The sequence below is a fragment of the Eschscholzia californica genome, unplaced genomic scaffold (assembly GCF_041429995.1).
Source record: "Eschscholzia californica isolate CP2 unplaced genomic scaffold, dmEscCali1.0.p SCAF_2, whole genome shotgun sequence".
In the NCBI taxonomy this organism is placed as follows: Eukaryota; Viridiplantae; Streptophyta; class Magnoliopsida; order Ranunculales; family Papaveraceae; genus Eschscholzia; species Eschscholzia californica.
The window spans coordinates 3,946,330-3,960,031 of NW_028238309.1; the positions used below are offsets into that span (position 1 = coordinate 3,946,330).

The following is a 13,702-nucleotide window of genomic DNA, read 5'->3' on the forward strand; positions in this document are numbered from 1 at the left end:
TAAAATCCATTAATAAAACTAAGAAACGATAAATAAACAATAATAAACGGAAGATAAACTAGAATAACTGTAAACAAAGAAGATGCAATCAAGGGTTTTTGTATTTGATAATACAATTGTGTTTAACAAGACAGACTGGACTTCTCTTATATAGAGATTATACTTTTCCTAGTTAGACTCAAATAAGAAAGAAGTTAACTACTAAGGAAACTTTCCTTGATTGCTAGGACTCTAAACATGGAAAGCTGAAATACTAAACTGGAAACTTATACTAATATAGGATTCTAGCCTTGAGGCCCACTATTGGTCTGGCCGTGAGGCCCACTAGTTGGATGGCCGCCATCACTATGCCTCATGCATGCCTCTTAATAATGTAAAATAACAGGATTTTTTTAACTTTAAGCTCAACACGAATTGGTAATTGAGTTTACTCCTTCAGTAATTGGTAATTGAGTTTATCTTTTATTTTTGACAAAACTACTAAGATCGTGTTTAACGCGCACGAAAGAAATGTGATTACCAAGAACGATTATCCTTCAACTCAGTTACCAATTAGTGTCAAGAGGAGGTAAAAAAATCCCTAAACTTGTTATATTTGTCTAATGTGGTTTGGCTTGATTAGATGGAAAGTAGATTGGTCCAATCTCGTCACTTACATTTCAAATCAGCTAATACTAACATATGAATATCGTTTATTCATTTATTTCATACTATCTTGGACATGATACCTTAAAAATTGTATTGACTTTAAAATCTAGTACAAGTTGACTGACGTACTATATCCCCTGCATATGTTGTTTGAGTCTTATTTTTTAAGTTGAAATGATCTGATCAAACAGGCCGAAAATCCAACCCGAATGAGTCATTTAAACGAGTCAAACGACATCAATCAAATAGAAATGAACATTCTAATTTCAAACTCGAGTTAGATTTTAGACTCAAATCGGTTAAGATTCAGATTTCAGTCGAATCGAACTCGAGGTATCTAGACCTCGAGTCAGATCTCATGAATCAAACAAATTTGAACATTCTAATATGAAACTCGAGTTAGTTTAAACTCAAATTGGTTTAGATTCAAACTTGAGTAGAATCAGACTCGAGTTAATTCAGATCTCGATTCAGATGTCATATCTCATAGGTGAAAAACACAATTTCGAATATTATGTAAATGGGGTCGGGAGTGCCACATGTACAAGATCCTTGACATGATGAGTCATTTTTACTAAAAGAAAAAGAAAAAGAAATTCAAAGTTGATCAAAGTTTGACTTTGATCTGAACCGTTCTTTTACGCATGTGACTCGTCGTGTCAAGAATCTTGTCAAAGATTCTTTGTAGACATTTCCCAATTGGGGCACCTCCACTTCTATTACACGTAATCTCCACGCGCAGAAATTTCACCTATCCCTCGAAAGCAAAACAATTAGACGAAGCAATCTCTCTCTCTTTCTCTCTCCTAGGGTTTCAGATTTCTTCGTCTTCGTCTTCTCCATCTGCAACTAAAATGGTTCCTCCAAATTCATCACCACAAAGCTTACAAGTTACTCAACAATTCCTAAACAACGTTCTCTCTCAACGAGGACCATCAGCTCTTCCTTACGTAGAAGATGAAAAATGGTTAATTCGTCAACATCTCGTCACTTTAATTGAACATTTCCCAAGTCTTCAACCTAAAACTGCAACTTTCAATCATACAGATGGAAGAACTGTTAATCTTCTTCAAGCTGAAGGTACAATTCCAATGGTTTATCAAAATGTTACTTATAATATTCCGATCGTAATTTGGTTAATGGAAACTTACCCTCGTCATTCACCTTGTGTTTATGTTGCTCCAACTAGAGATATGATCATTAAAAGACCTCATAATCATGTTAATCCATCTGGGCTTGTTTCAATTCCTTATCTTCATAATTGGATCTTCCCAAGTTCTAATCTTGTTGATTTAGTTCGAAGTTTGAGTCATATTTTTGGTCGTGATCCACCTCTTTACAGTCGCCCATCTCGTCAAAACCCTAACCCTAATGAGGGTGTGTCTTCAATTACACCTCCTCAATCAGCTTCTGCTTCTTCTGCTGCATCTCCTCGTCCTGTTATTCCTCCTAGGGTTTATTCAAATTCCCCGTATGGAGGTCGATTTCCGCAGTCTCCACAGAGACATCATCAGACTGATGATCCCACTGAGGTTTACAAGAAAAACGCCATTAATAAGCTATTAGAGAGTTTACATGGAGATATTGCTGTTTTGAGGAAGAACAGAGAAGCTGAAATGGAAGGGTTGTTTAGTGCTCAAGGAGTACTGAGACAGAGAGAAGAACAACTCTCCAAAGGGTTGAGAGAGATGCAAGAAGAGAAAGAGGGATTAGAACAACAATTACAGATGAAATTGATGAACACTGATATTTTGGAAGCCTGGGTAAGAGAGAACGAAGGGAAGGTTAAGATGGATAAAGGGAATTTGAATATCGACGAGGTTTTTGAACCTTGTGATGTTCTTTCCAAACAAATGCTTGATTGTACTGCTTCAGATTTAGCAATTGAAGATGTAATTTATTCATTGGATAAAGCATTTCAGGAAGGATCAATACCATTTGATCAGTATTTGAAGAACATTAGGGCATTGTCTCGTGAGCAATTCTTTCATCGCGCCACCTCTGCGAAAGTTAGAGCTGCACAAATGCAAGCTCAGGTTGCTAATATGGCAGCCAGGGCACAACATCAATATGTAATGTGAGAATGGGTATTCATTGATGGGTAAATTGTAGAGAAAGAAACTGGTTTGAATCATTGAATGGGTGTATGAAATTGGGGTTGCCAACAAATATATGGTTTCTTGTCATGTTTCGACTTTCGAGGCCTTCGGATTGCTGGGGTTTTCAGTGTTGCTGCTGGTACTAAATCATAAATTTTTGCCCTTGAAAAGGTCAGTTGTGAACTTTGTTAGTTTTTTCTTATACATGTCATGGCTGTTAGGTTCTTTTTTTGTATTTGAATCTTTATGGGGAAGAAAAGGAAGTGAATTTCTGCTGAACATTTATAGGCATTCAATAAATTAGTATTTGGGAACTTATATTATTTATGTATAATGTTACTTTATGAATTGGTTATATCAATATGATGATATTGCAAGGTTCCCAATCAATGTGTGGCTTCTGTGAATTGTGATGTACTGTTTTGTTATATCGGATTAGCAAGTTTAGGTTGACATGCATTTCAAAACCATGTAATATAAACTTCAGATTGCTACCGAAAAGTTAAAAGGAAGAGAGGGAGCTTGCGACTTGCGAAGTTAAGAATAGATCAAAACATGACATTATGTACAATATGAACGCTTAGGCTATACCCTAATTCTCTACGGTTTACTTGGTTACAGAATGAAAGTTTTATCAAATTTTGCGGATTTTGAGTAATTATCTGCAAGTAATGATTTAGACTGTGAATCTTTATGTGTCTACCATTCTACCCCGACTATAGCCCTTATTAAGTCTGGAAGATGCTCTCCTTTTACTAAGTCTTTTTTGTAGTTTGCTCATGACTCTTTTTCAGTTCTATTCTGGACTCTGTTGTAGATAAGTTTGATATCAAAGCACCAGATCGAGAAAAACGCCCTTTCACTCTTTCGTCTGTACTGATGAAAGGCGAAGGAAATACCAAATCTGTCAGTGTGTTGGTGTCTTAGAGCATTATGAACAAGTTTTTCCTGTTGTTTGTCTTTCTGCATGTTTAATAAGGTACCAAATTGCTCAGGAACCATACTTGTGTGAAGTCATGTTTAGGAAGCAAGTTTTCAGAACCTATTTGATACTTGGAATGGTGCTTAATGGTGAATCTCTTGGCTACTTAAATGTGCAGAACTGAATCAATGCCATTTAAAACTGATAGTCTGATACATTAGATTTCTTAATGCATTCCTTACCCCAGAAGTGTTGTTAAAAGTGCCTTGAATATGGGTTGATGTCTAACCTGATTTGTGACCGTGAATATGGGTTGATGTCTAACCTGATTTGTGACCGGAAAAACAGTTAATTTTCGCTCGACTCATCTACTTGGGTTGTTATCAATGTAAATGGTGTATTCTTTTTTCTTTTTTTCTCTGAGGAGAGAGTTAAAGACTTCTAAGAATTGGGGTTTTAGTTAGCTGCCAATATTAAAATCTTTGAGAAATCTTTATAATTTAGTTTTTCGTTCATAGTATAAACCATCGCCTCATTGTTCGCCGTGAAGTAGGTCTCACCAACTGAGCAAGTAAATCTCTTGTGTTTGTGCGATTGTTTACTTCTATTATTATTTTTTTCGTTTGCTTGTTCTTCGTCGTAAGAAATGTTTGTGTTTATAGTCTAAGAATAGGAAGGAACATTACTAGGGCTTACTTGTGTCTCACATCACATGTTTTATTCGTCGTGAACTCCAATAACAATGAGTGGACATATATGATATATGTCTCTTATATTTACTTCGGGTTTTTAAAGAGTTTCAAGTCGATTGCTTGCTAGATGTTCATTCTTTCTTATATTGGTTTACTTGCTCTGCTTCTGGGTCTTTTTCAGTTGAACTTGTTTGACTCATAAATCACAAGTCACAACTGAAAGTCTGAAACATGCATGATTTAGATGTTCACAAAATAGTTCAGAGTTATACAAGAGATGATCTTTACTTGTTGGATGGAACTTACCATTTTAGTGGTAATTCTTGGAATGGGCGAAATTTTCGTAAGGGGGCGTACATGTACAAACAGACTTTTGTACGCGTAGAACTCTAGTCATTAATGTTATTAAAGAAAAAGTTCGCGAAAACCTTTATCATTTTTAAGTGTACATGATAAAATGCCAGCTAATTAAGGTGAAATCCAAGTAAAAAAATTGAATATATTTGATGCCTAGGTACTTGATAGAATTTGATGAGAGGAAGAAAGGATTAGAATATTCTAAAATGGTTTTCTTGGGTTAGTCTATAATTAAAAATTTGAAATCTTGATATGCTATTTCTATATTTTAACATTTTGAGCTCCTTTCCCTAAAAATTGACTTGTTGAATGAGGGTTTAGTTTCTCTATTAAATTTTATAGTTGTATTGTCCTTGTTATGGTGGGGAGTAGGGAAGAAAGATTTCCACATGGGTGGTCCCAATTATGAACCTTCTCCCTATCTTTGTGCTTAAGCATATTTTCCTCATAAATGTCTCAACAAGATCACATGAAACCTAAAATGATCTCATCAAATCATGGAGGAAGTGTATATAGATGTTTGTATGTCTTTTGGGAAGATTTGCTAGCTATTGGTGCACTTTCATTGTTTATAAGAGATTTGTTTAGGATTTGTAAGGTCAATTTTATTCGAAAACTGTCTGGCAAAGGAAAACTGACAGAGCTTTATGCATTTTCTAACTATACTAACTACAACGGAGGCTTATAATTACAATACCAACTCTATCCTCAAGAGTGGAGTCGCTCTCTCGCTGTCTCTCTGTCGGCTAACATATGAGATATAGTAACATACGTCACCTATTTTCAGCGTCATTTTCTGTGATACTGTATTAAGGTTATGGTCTATTTCTAATCCAAATCCCATATGCCTACTACAAAAATGACCTTGTCCTTGTTTCACAAACTAAACTTGGGGGGTACCTTCTTAAGTTAATTAACAAGAATGGGTCCTTCTTTTGGAATATTCAATTGGGGAAAAGTAAGAAACAAAACATAGTGGTGAGACAACAGTATCTATAAAGCAACAACTAGTTATTCAGTGAAAATAAAGTAAAGAAAGGTTAAGAGTATACAATAATCAATGGATGGGCTAGATTCCAAATTGAAGAACCTTTTTTTTTGTTAAGGACAAATTGAAGAACCTTCTTGGCCTCTTAAGAAACTCATGTAAAAAAATAATTTTATTTGGTTGAAAGATGTAAAAAGTATATAATATGTAGCTCTCCCACATGTAAAATATCATTTGCGGTTGCATTGCTCACTAATTACTTTCTTTTTATTTTTTTATTGTGAAAATATTACCAATGGGTGGTTAAATGGATGCAACAATATTATGACAATAATTTTTTTTTTTTTTTTTTTTTTGTAATTCATATCATTTCTAACAAGTAGATTTGATTAAAGGTAATTGTCTGAGAGAATAACTGTGTTTTACTCTTAATCACTTATTTTTCTTGGTTTCTCAGCCCAATTTAGTTTTCTTACAAAAAAAACAAGGCACCATCGTTGTCATCAAAACAACCATCAAATCGGATCATACGAGAAAATAAAAAGTTTGGCCAAAGAACCCTGGCTTAATTTCTCTTTCGTTTCCGTCAATCTTTTTCCATTTTCTCTTACGTCTGATATATTTTTACTTTCTCTGTATGTTATGTTCTCTCACTTATCTTCTGATTTTATTTCGCGCTCGTTCTTTCATATTTTGATATCGTTTTCTCTCTTTTGATTTTTTTCTTTATCTTTTCATTTACCAAACAAAAAAAGTTTTTGTAAGTGAATTTAACAACTCAATAATATTCATTAATAGATGCCATGAAATAGTTGGACTTTGGGGGGAGTTTTATATGAGAAAAATTGTGACTTGCCCAAAATTAGGGGGGGGGGTAGTGGAGCAAGACTTTCGTGGACATTTGAGAGTCCGCGAAAGTCTGAGGCATTCAAATCCAGACATTTGAGAGTCCACGAAAGTCTGAGGCATTCAAATCCAGACATTTGAGAGTCTATGAAAGTCCGAGGCATTCGATTGTAGACAAAATGTCCCAGACTTTGGTGGATTTCATAGTTTGATGGATTTGTGAAGGATTTGGGACAAATTTGGAAGCCAAAATGTCTTTCAAAAAACAAGAGACATTTGAAGTCCATCATGTGATCAAACAACAATAATAATATTAAAATAATAAATGTCTACCAGATATCCATCAATGTCCACAAATATTCACAGATGTCTACGAAAGTCGAAAAATATATTTCTGAAATGTTAGTATAAATAAATTATTTCATGTGATTAAACAATGATAATAATATTAAAATAATAAATATCTACCAAATGTCCATCAATGTCCACAAATATTCACAGATGTCTACGAAAGTCTAAAAATATATTTTTGAAATGTTAGTATAAACATATTATTTCATGTGATTAAACAATAATAAAAATATTAAAATAATAAATGTCTACCAAATGTCCATCAATGTCCACAATATTTACAGATGTCTACGAAAGTCGAAAAATATATTTTTGAAATGTTAGTATAAATATATTATTTCATGTAATTAAAAAATAATAATAATATTAAAATAATAAATATCTACCAAATGTCCATCATTGTCCACAAATATTCACAGATGTCTACGAAAGTCGAAAAATATATTTTTGAAATGTTAGTATAAATATATTATTTCATGTGATTAAACTATAATAATAATATTAAAATAATAAATGTCTACCAAATGTCCATCAATGTCCACAAATATTCACAGATGTCTACAAAAGTCGAAAAATATATTTTTGATTAGCACAAATATAATATGCATTACACATTTTATCAATGGACTCAAGATCTTAAAATGTCCCCAGGACATTTTGTCTATGGATCAAATGTCTTGAAATGTCTATAAAGACATTTTGTCTACAAACTCTCAATGTCTTGAAAATGTCTATGAACACATGTTGTCTATAATAAGTCATCTGAAATGTCTTGAAATGTCTACGGGACATTATGTCTATAAAAGTCTGTGAAAGTCCCGCTCCACTACCCCCCTTAATCTCACACACTACAAACCAATTTAGGACATCAAACTTTGATGTCTACCTTGTGATTTCATTATCTAATCTTCTTCTCCTTCTTCTAATTTGAATACTTTTAGTTTGACTCAACTCAACTAGTCCAAACTCCATATGACACCAAAACTTTTCTTTCTTACATCCTCTCTCTCATTTTCACTCTCTCTAGATCTACTCCTACTTCTTGTCCTCACTAACCTTGTTTTTTATATCTCCTCAAAGATCTCTTTCTCTCTCTTCACTCTTTCCTTCTCTCTAGATCTGTTATTAAAATTAAATCCTCAAACTCTGAGAAGTAAAACCCTTTCAACAAATCTTGTTTCTTCCCTCCCACATTTCATGGATCTACAAAATTACCCACATTTCCCTCTCAAAATTAGGGTTTAATCATCTCATGTGTTTCTTAGTCTCTTCACTACTAACCTCACTATGCAATCTCTTACTTCAAAACCCAAAAAGAAAAATGAAAATTTTCATCAAATACCTAAACTTTACTCCAACCCTCTCGTGTATAACCTATTTTACCATATTTCTTCTTCATCTTGTCATTTTCTCAGTTGATACTACTTCTAGTGATGTGGGTTTTGGATGAATTTGATTTTCAACAAAGAAAATGAGGATTTTACTACTTCTTCTTCTTCCTCTGCTCAATTTGGTATCTTCTGGTTATGGTGAGTTGCTAATTCTCTGCTTTAAGCTCAGATTTTGAATGTAGCTTGTTTTTAAACTAAATTGATGCTATATTGAACTTGGGTTTTTACTACCTTACTGTTTCAAGAAAACCTAGAGGTTTTTTCACCTAATGAACTATAAATTCTATCTTTTTCTTACTCTGAAACTAGGGTATTGAAAATGTGAAGTTTAGTTTGCTAGTCAAGTTGCTTGGTGATGATGCCATGATTTATTGATTTGTACTTCTTTTTTAGGCCAATGTGGATGATGGTTTGAGTAAAAAAAATCACCATTTCGCTTTCGATGAATGGTATTGAGATGAATGCCCATGAATAGTTCCGTTTGTTTCGCCTCCATACCTCTTCCGCTGGGACTAGTTTTAGATTCTAACACTTTTTTTATCTCCCAAGTTAGAGAAGAGATGATATTCATTTCGAGAAGATTGATATGTATTACTTAAAAGAAGTCGGTTATTGTTATCGAAATTGGGGACTGTCTTCTCTCCTGAGCTTCTTATGCATTAAACCTTATAACTCATTCAATAAATTGAAGAATGGTTTTATTTTGTTTTTGGTTTTTCTTCAGCATACTAACAGACATGTTTTTCTCTTTAGGGTTTTCATTGCTGCATATAAATTTGCCCCCTTCAGCTCTGCCCAACCTACATTCATATGTCGGGAAAATGTCACTGGATAATCATGGTGAGAATGGATATTTATGAAGTGTATTGATGTGGTTTAGTTACAACTTCTCTTTTTCTGATTTGTACTTATTGGTGTCTATCCATGTAAAGGATTTAGTCTTTATGTTTGTCAAGTCATTACGCAATTCTTTTGAAACAGTAAGATTCGAACCCTAGTCTCTCAGTGAAACCAATAAGTATTTTAGTTTTGAAGGTTCTCATTAACATTGTTTGTTTTTTTGACGTAGAAAATAATTCATATTAACAATAGTTCATATAAGTAATGATAAGTATAAGATGTTTTATTTTGTTTGATCACCAAGAAAGCTGAGCGACTGAAGTTTTAAAGCATGAAAGTTGGGATGCAGTAATGAAAGAGGGTATTTTGACCATAGTTCATGTTTTCCATTAGCTCATCCTTTTCATCCTCAAACCACTTTTTGCTTAGATGCAGATAGTAATCATTTATTCATTTAGATCAATTGATCTGTATTAAATGATTAATGTTTGCAGGAGAAACTTCTCACTCTAATAGTTGATCATGAGTATTTGACACAAGAAAAGCAACGACAGTGACATAACTTTTCTTCTTTTGATCTGTAATTCTTTAGGTTTTCAATGGTCCCATTCATGGTAATGTGGTATACCCATACACTACACATGTTTTTGTGCGTGTAGTGGGTCTGTTTTCTCAGGAGTGTCTTGTGGTGTTTATGTTAATGGTATTTTTATTAATAGGTTGTCTCATAGTCTCGTCATTAACTGATTGCAGGACGAGGACATCAATTGGGTTTGAACCCATTCCTCCAACTACATCATAATAAGCATCGAAAAAGAAAACCACCTATTCCTGGTAACTATTCCGGATTTTCTTAGACTTCCGTTCCGTATATACCTGATCCATGGATGATATCTAAGGTCTCTAAGTGTATGCAGCAAGTCCACCTGGTTCAAATTTTCCTCCATCAAGGCCACCAGAACCGTGGACCCCTAAGCCATCTCCGGGCCCGTTGTCTGCACCTTCTCCTACTACATATCGCGGTACCTTTTTGTTCGAATTCAATTCCATAAATATTACAGCCTTTATATGTTCTCGTAATTATTAGTTTATCCTTCAGGCCCTGTTACTAGTCCTACGCATAGCCCTCCAAAGAAACATCATATCCATCATAACAGAAGAACTCGACCTCATTCGATCTCGCCAACACCATCCACTGGCTCAGGTAATTGGATTTTGAGATCTGACTAGTTAGTACTTTAACTTGGTTAAAAAACAAACTATAGTTTTCATATTAGAATCCTTGCAGGTTGTGATCAGATAACTTGTTCTGAGCCGCTTACTACTGCTCCATTGGGATCACCTTGTGGTTGTGTATTTCCTATGCAAATTGAGCTTCACATTGGAGTATCTCTTTATGCATTCTTTCCTTTAGTTGAAGATCTTGAGATTCAGATTGCAGCAAGCACGTATCTGAAACAAAGTCAAGTTAGGATAATGGGTGCCAGTGCCGATATTCGAGATGAGGGGAGAACAGTAATAACAATTGACTTGGTTCCACTCGGAGAGAAATTTGATAAGACTACAGCCATACTAATTTCCGATAGAATTTGGCAGAAGAAGTTGGCAATTAATACAACCCTCTTTGGTGATTATGAAGTGGTATATGTTAATTATCCCGGTGATTACCTTAACTTAGTCCTTATTCATACCGTTTACTTTCTATTAAGATATTTTAGAGACTAACAATTTGACAAATTTCAATATCAGGGTTGCCTACTTCTCCATCATCTAGGGGTTCCGTCGCACAGGGACCAACTGCTAGTATTGGAAGCGATGAACATCCTATTGTGGCAAATATGGTAAAAAATAGTCAAAAGATGAATGCTAGAACCATTGCCGTGATCGCTTTGTCTGCATTTGTTATCATCTTGGTATGCTTTGGAGCCGTTTGCATCCTTTTAAAATGTAAAAAGGACGGAAGACCAACTGCTGTTGGCCCTTCATTCCCACCATCCATTACTAAGAGATCTGGTAAAATTGTGATTTAATATTATCAAGATTAAGACTAGCATTCCATGACCAATCAGTTTAATTTCTGTAATGGTACAGTTGCAGGCATCAGGTCCATTAGATCAAGTAGCATGACAAGCTCGGCGTCAATGTCTCTTGTTTCTGCTATGGCAACTTGTGCACTCTCAGTGAAAACATATTCACTAGCTGAGCTACAGAAGGCCACAGATAAGTTTAGTCCGAAGAAGATTTTGGGCGAAGGGGGATTTGGAAAAGTTTACCTTGGTGTTTTAGAGGATGAAACTGAAGTTGCCGTTAAGTTGCTAACACGGGAAGACCAAAGTGGAGATCGTGAGTTCATTGCCGAAGTTGAAATGCTAAGCCGATTGCATCACCGGAATCTCGTTAAGCTTTTTGGTATATGCGTTGAAGACCATACTCGCTGCTTAATATACGAGCTTGTTCACAACGGAAGTGTCGAGTCTCACTTACATGGTACGTTTCCTACCACAAAGTGAAAGTTGTCGTTACAGAAAAAAGTTCTCCCTCGTCTTATTGTTTCACATATCTTTTGGTCTAGCAGGTGTCGATAAGAGTAAAAGCCCACTTGATTGGGATGCTCGGATGAAGATTGCCCTTGGGGCAGCCAGGGGATTAGCATATCTTCATGAGGATTCTAGTCCACGAGTAATTCACCGAGATTTTAAGGCTAGTAATGTTCTATTAGAAGATGACTTTACTCCTAAAGTTTCAGATTTTGGTTTGGCAAGAGAAGCAACAGAAGGAAGTAATCACATTTCCACTCGGGTCATGGGAACTTTCGGGTAAGCAGTATCTCACTTCGTAACGGCAAATTAGCCAATCGACTAGGGGTCAATTTCTTGGCTTTATCCATTTAACATTTGTATGTCCTTAATCGAGGTCATTTTTATTTTCTTATTTTATAGGTATGTGGCTCCTGAATATGCAATGACAGGGCACCTACTTGTCAAGAGTGATGTATACAGTTACGGGGTCGTTCTTTTGGAGCTTCTTTCAGGAAGGAAGCCCGTGGACATGTCTCAACCTCCGGGACAAGAGAATCTCGTAACCTGGGCACGACCATTACTCAGAACCAAAGAAGGGCTTGAGCAGTTACTTGATCCGGCCCTAAATGGAAACTATAACTTCGATAACATGGCTCGTGTTGCAGCCATTGCTTCAATGTGTGTACACCCTGAGGTAACTCAAAGACCTTTCATGGGTGAAGTTGTTCAAGCTTTGAAACTCATATACAACGATAAGGACGAAAGTCACGGAGATATTTCTAGTCAAAAGGAGTCCTCGCAGCAACTTGACAGCGACTATAAAGGCAATCTTGGGCCTTCTACGAGCAATTGGTGGAATTCGGAAGGAGTCACTCCACGTTTAACTTACGGGTATGCTTCTTCTTTTATAACAATGGAGTATAGTTCAGGTCCACTTGATGAACCAGATAATAGACCACTTTCATTATCAAGTCTAGAAGGAGGATCTTTACCCATAAAGCACACGAACCGATCAGGCCCGTTAAGAACGATAAGAAAACCCGCTTTTTACAGATTAAGAGGCAGCATGAGTGATCATGGAGATCGCCCGTCTCGCCATCGATGGACCGATGCTGCATTTTGGGTCTGATAACTTCTTGTTTTACACATTTTTTTCCCCTTTTTTTAAAAGTGTATAGTTCCAAGGAAAGAGTGGCTATGTTATTATGTGTTCAATTGATGTAATTTAATGGTTGTTGTATTGATGTGGATTTCTCTACCTCTTGTGTGATGTAAGAGGAAAATAGAGAGAGAGAGAGAGAGAGAAAGAATGTAGAGAGAGAAACTCATGGCCTCTTCTAATTTTTGGAAAACTTGATTCATTAGTATTATATTATGTGGGAGATACAACCTTACAATGTTATAGTTGGTGGAATAATTTTTCTGAAGACTTTTAGTTGTTAATTTTTATTTTGGCCAACTAATTCTATACTTTACTATATAAAGTTGTAGTAGAAAATGCACCTCGAGGAGTGGAGTTTGCCGCTTAATTTGACTCAATATCGGTAAACTTAGCCGGTCTAGACATAGTAAAGATCGAGAGTTAGATCCCTTTCTTGATTTTATATTTGGTGGTGTATGGTATTTGTTAGTCGGTGGAGTGATTTGCCTGGTTAATTTTGTAAATGAACGCTCAATCTGCTACTGGTGTTCACAGATGTAGCCGAGTTCACGGGTTTTCTGACATTTCATGTTGCGCAGATCGTGTTGAAAGTGGAGAGAGCCTTCAGGCAATTGATGATGGAGAACCAACATGAATATGTGCTGGCCAGGGCCCAGGGGACAAGGGTGGAGCAGTTTCAGTTATGGCGAGGGCGACAATTGCATCCTTTGAGCAATTAAACTAGCTCCCCGCCCGGCGGCAAGAGCATATTTGATGTCAGTTGAGAAACACAACTTCATTTTTTCTATTTTTGCTATAACAACATGAGCTTTTCGGACGAGAGAGAGTTGCTCATGCCCCTCTAAAACCTAGATGCTGCACTTCATTCGGCTCAGTCAGAACACAAA

General features: G+C 35.7%; 2 protein-coding genes across 2 annotated transcripts; both read left to right on the plus strand.

The window, feature by feature from the left end:
• Positions 1–1,366: 1,366 nt before the first annotated feature.
• LOC147555388 (protein ELC-like) lies at positions 1,367–3,137 on the plus strand. The gene has a single exon (XM_086662904.1). The coding sequence runs from the start codon at positions 1,503–1,505 to the stop codon at positions 2,727–2,729; it is 1,227 nt and encodes a 408-aa protein (XP_086519030.1). The 5' UTR covers positions 1,367–1,502; the 3' UTR covers positions 2,730–3,137.
• A 4,594-nt stretch (positions 3,138–7,731) lies between these two features.
• On the plus strand, positions 7,732–13,077 carry ALE2 (Protein kinase superfamily protein). Its single transcript, XM_086662902.1, has 10 exons — positions 7,732–8,432; positions 9,048–9,134; positions 9,888–9,968; positions 10,052–10,156; positions 10,234–10,338; positions 10,423–10,794; positions 10,884–11,147; positions 11,226–11,621; positions 11,710–11,950; positions 12,074–13,077. The coding sequence occupies exons 1-10, from the start codon at positions 8,375–8,377 to the stop codon at positions 12,780–12,782; spliced, it is 2,418 nt and encodes an 805-aa protein (XP_086519028.1). The 5' UTR covers positions 7,732–8,374; the 3' UTR covers positions 12,783–13,077.
• The last annotated feature ends 625 nt before the right edge of the window (positions 13,078–13,702 follow it).

Excerpts from the sequence above, each read along its gene's own strand:
- ALE2 (XM_086662902.1), top strand. The coding sequence starts at position 8,375 with ATGAGGATTTTACTACTTCTTCTTCTTCCTCTGCTCAATTTGGTATCT. Across the intron at positions 9,969-10,051 it reads AAGAAAACCACCTATTCCTG|CAAGTCCACCTGGTTCAAAT; the intron begins GTAACTATTCCG and ends AAGTGTATGCAG. Across the intron at positions 11,951-12,073 it reads CGGGTCATGGGAACTTTCGG|GTATGTGGCTCCTGAATATG; the intron begins GTAAGCAGTATC and ends CTTATTTTATAG.
- LOC147555388 (XM_086662904.1), top strand. The coding sequence starts at position 1,503 with ATGGTTCCTCCAAATTCATCACCACAAAGCTTACAAGTTACTCAACAA.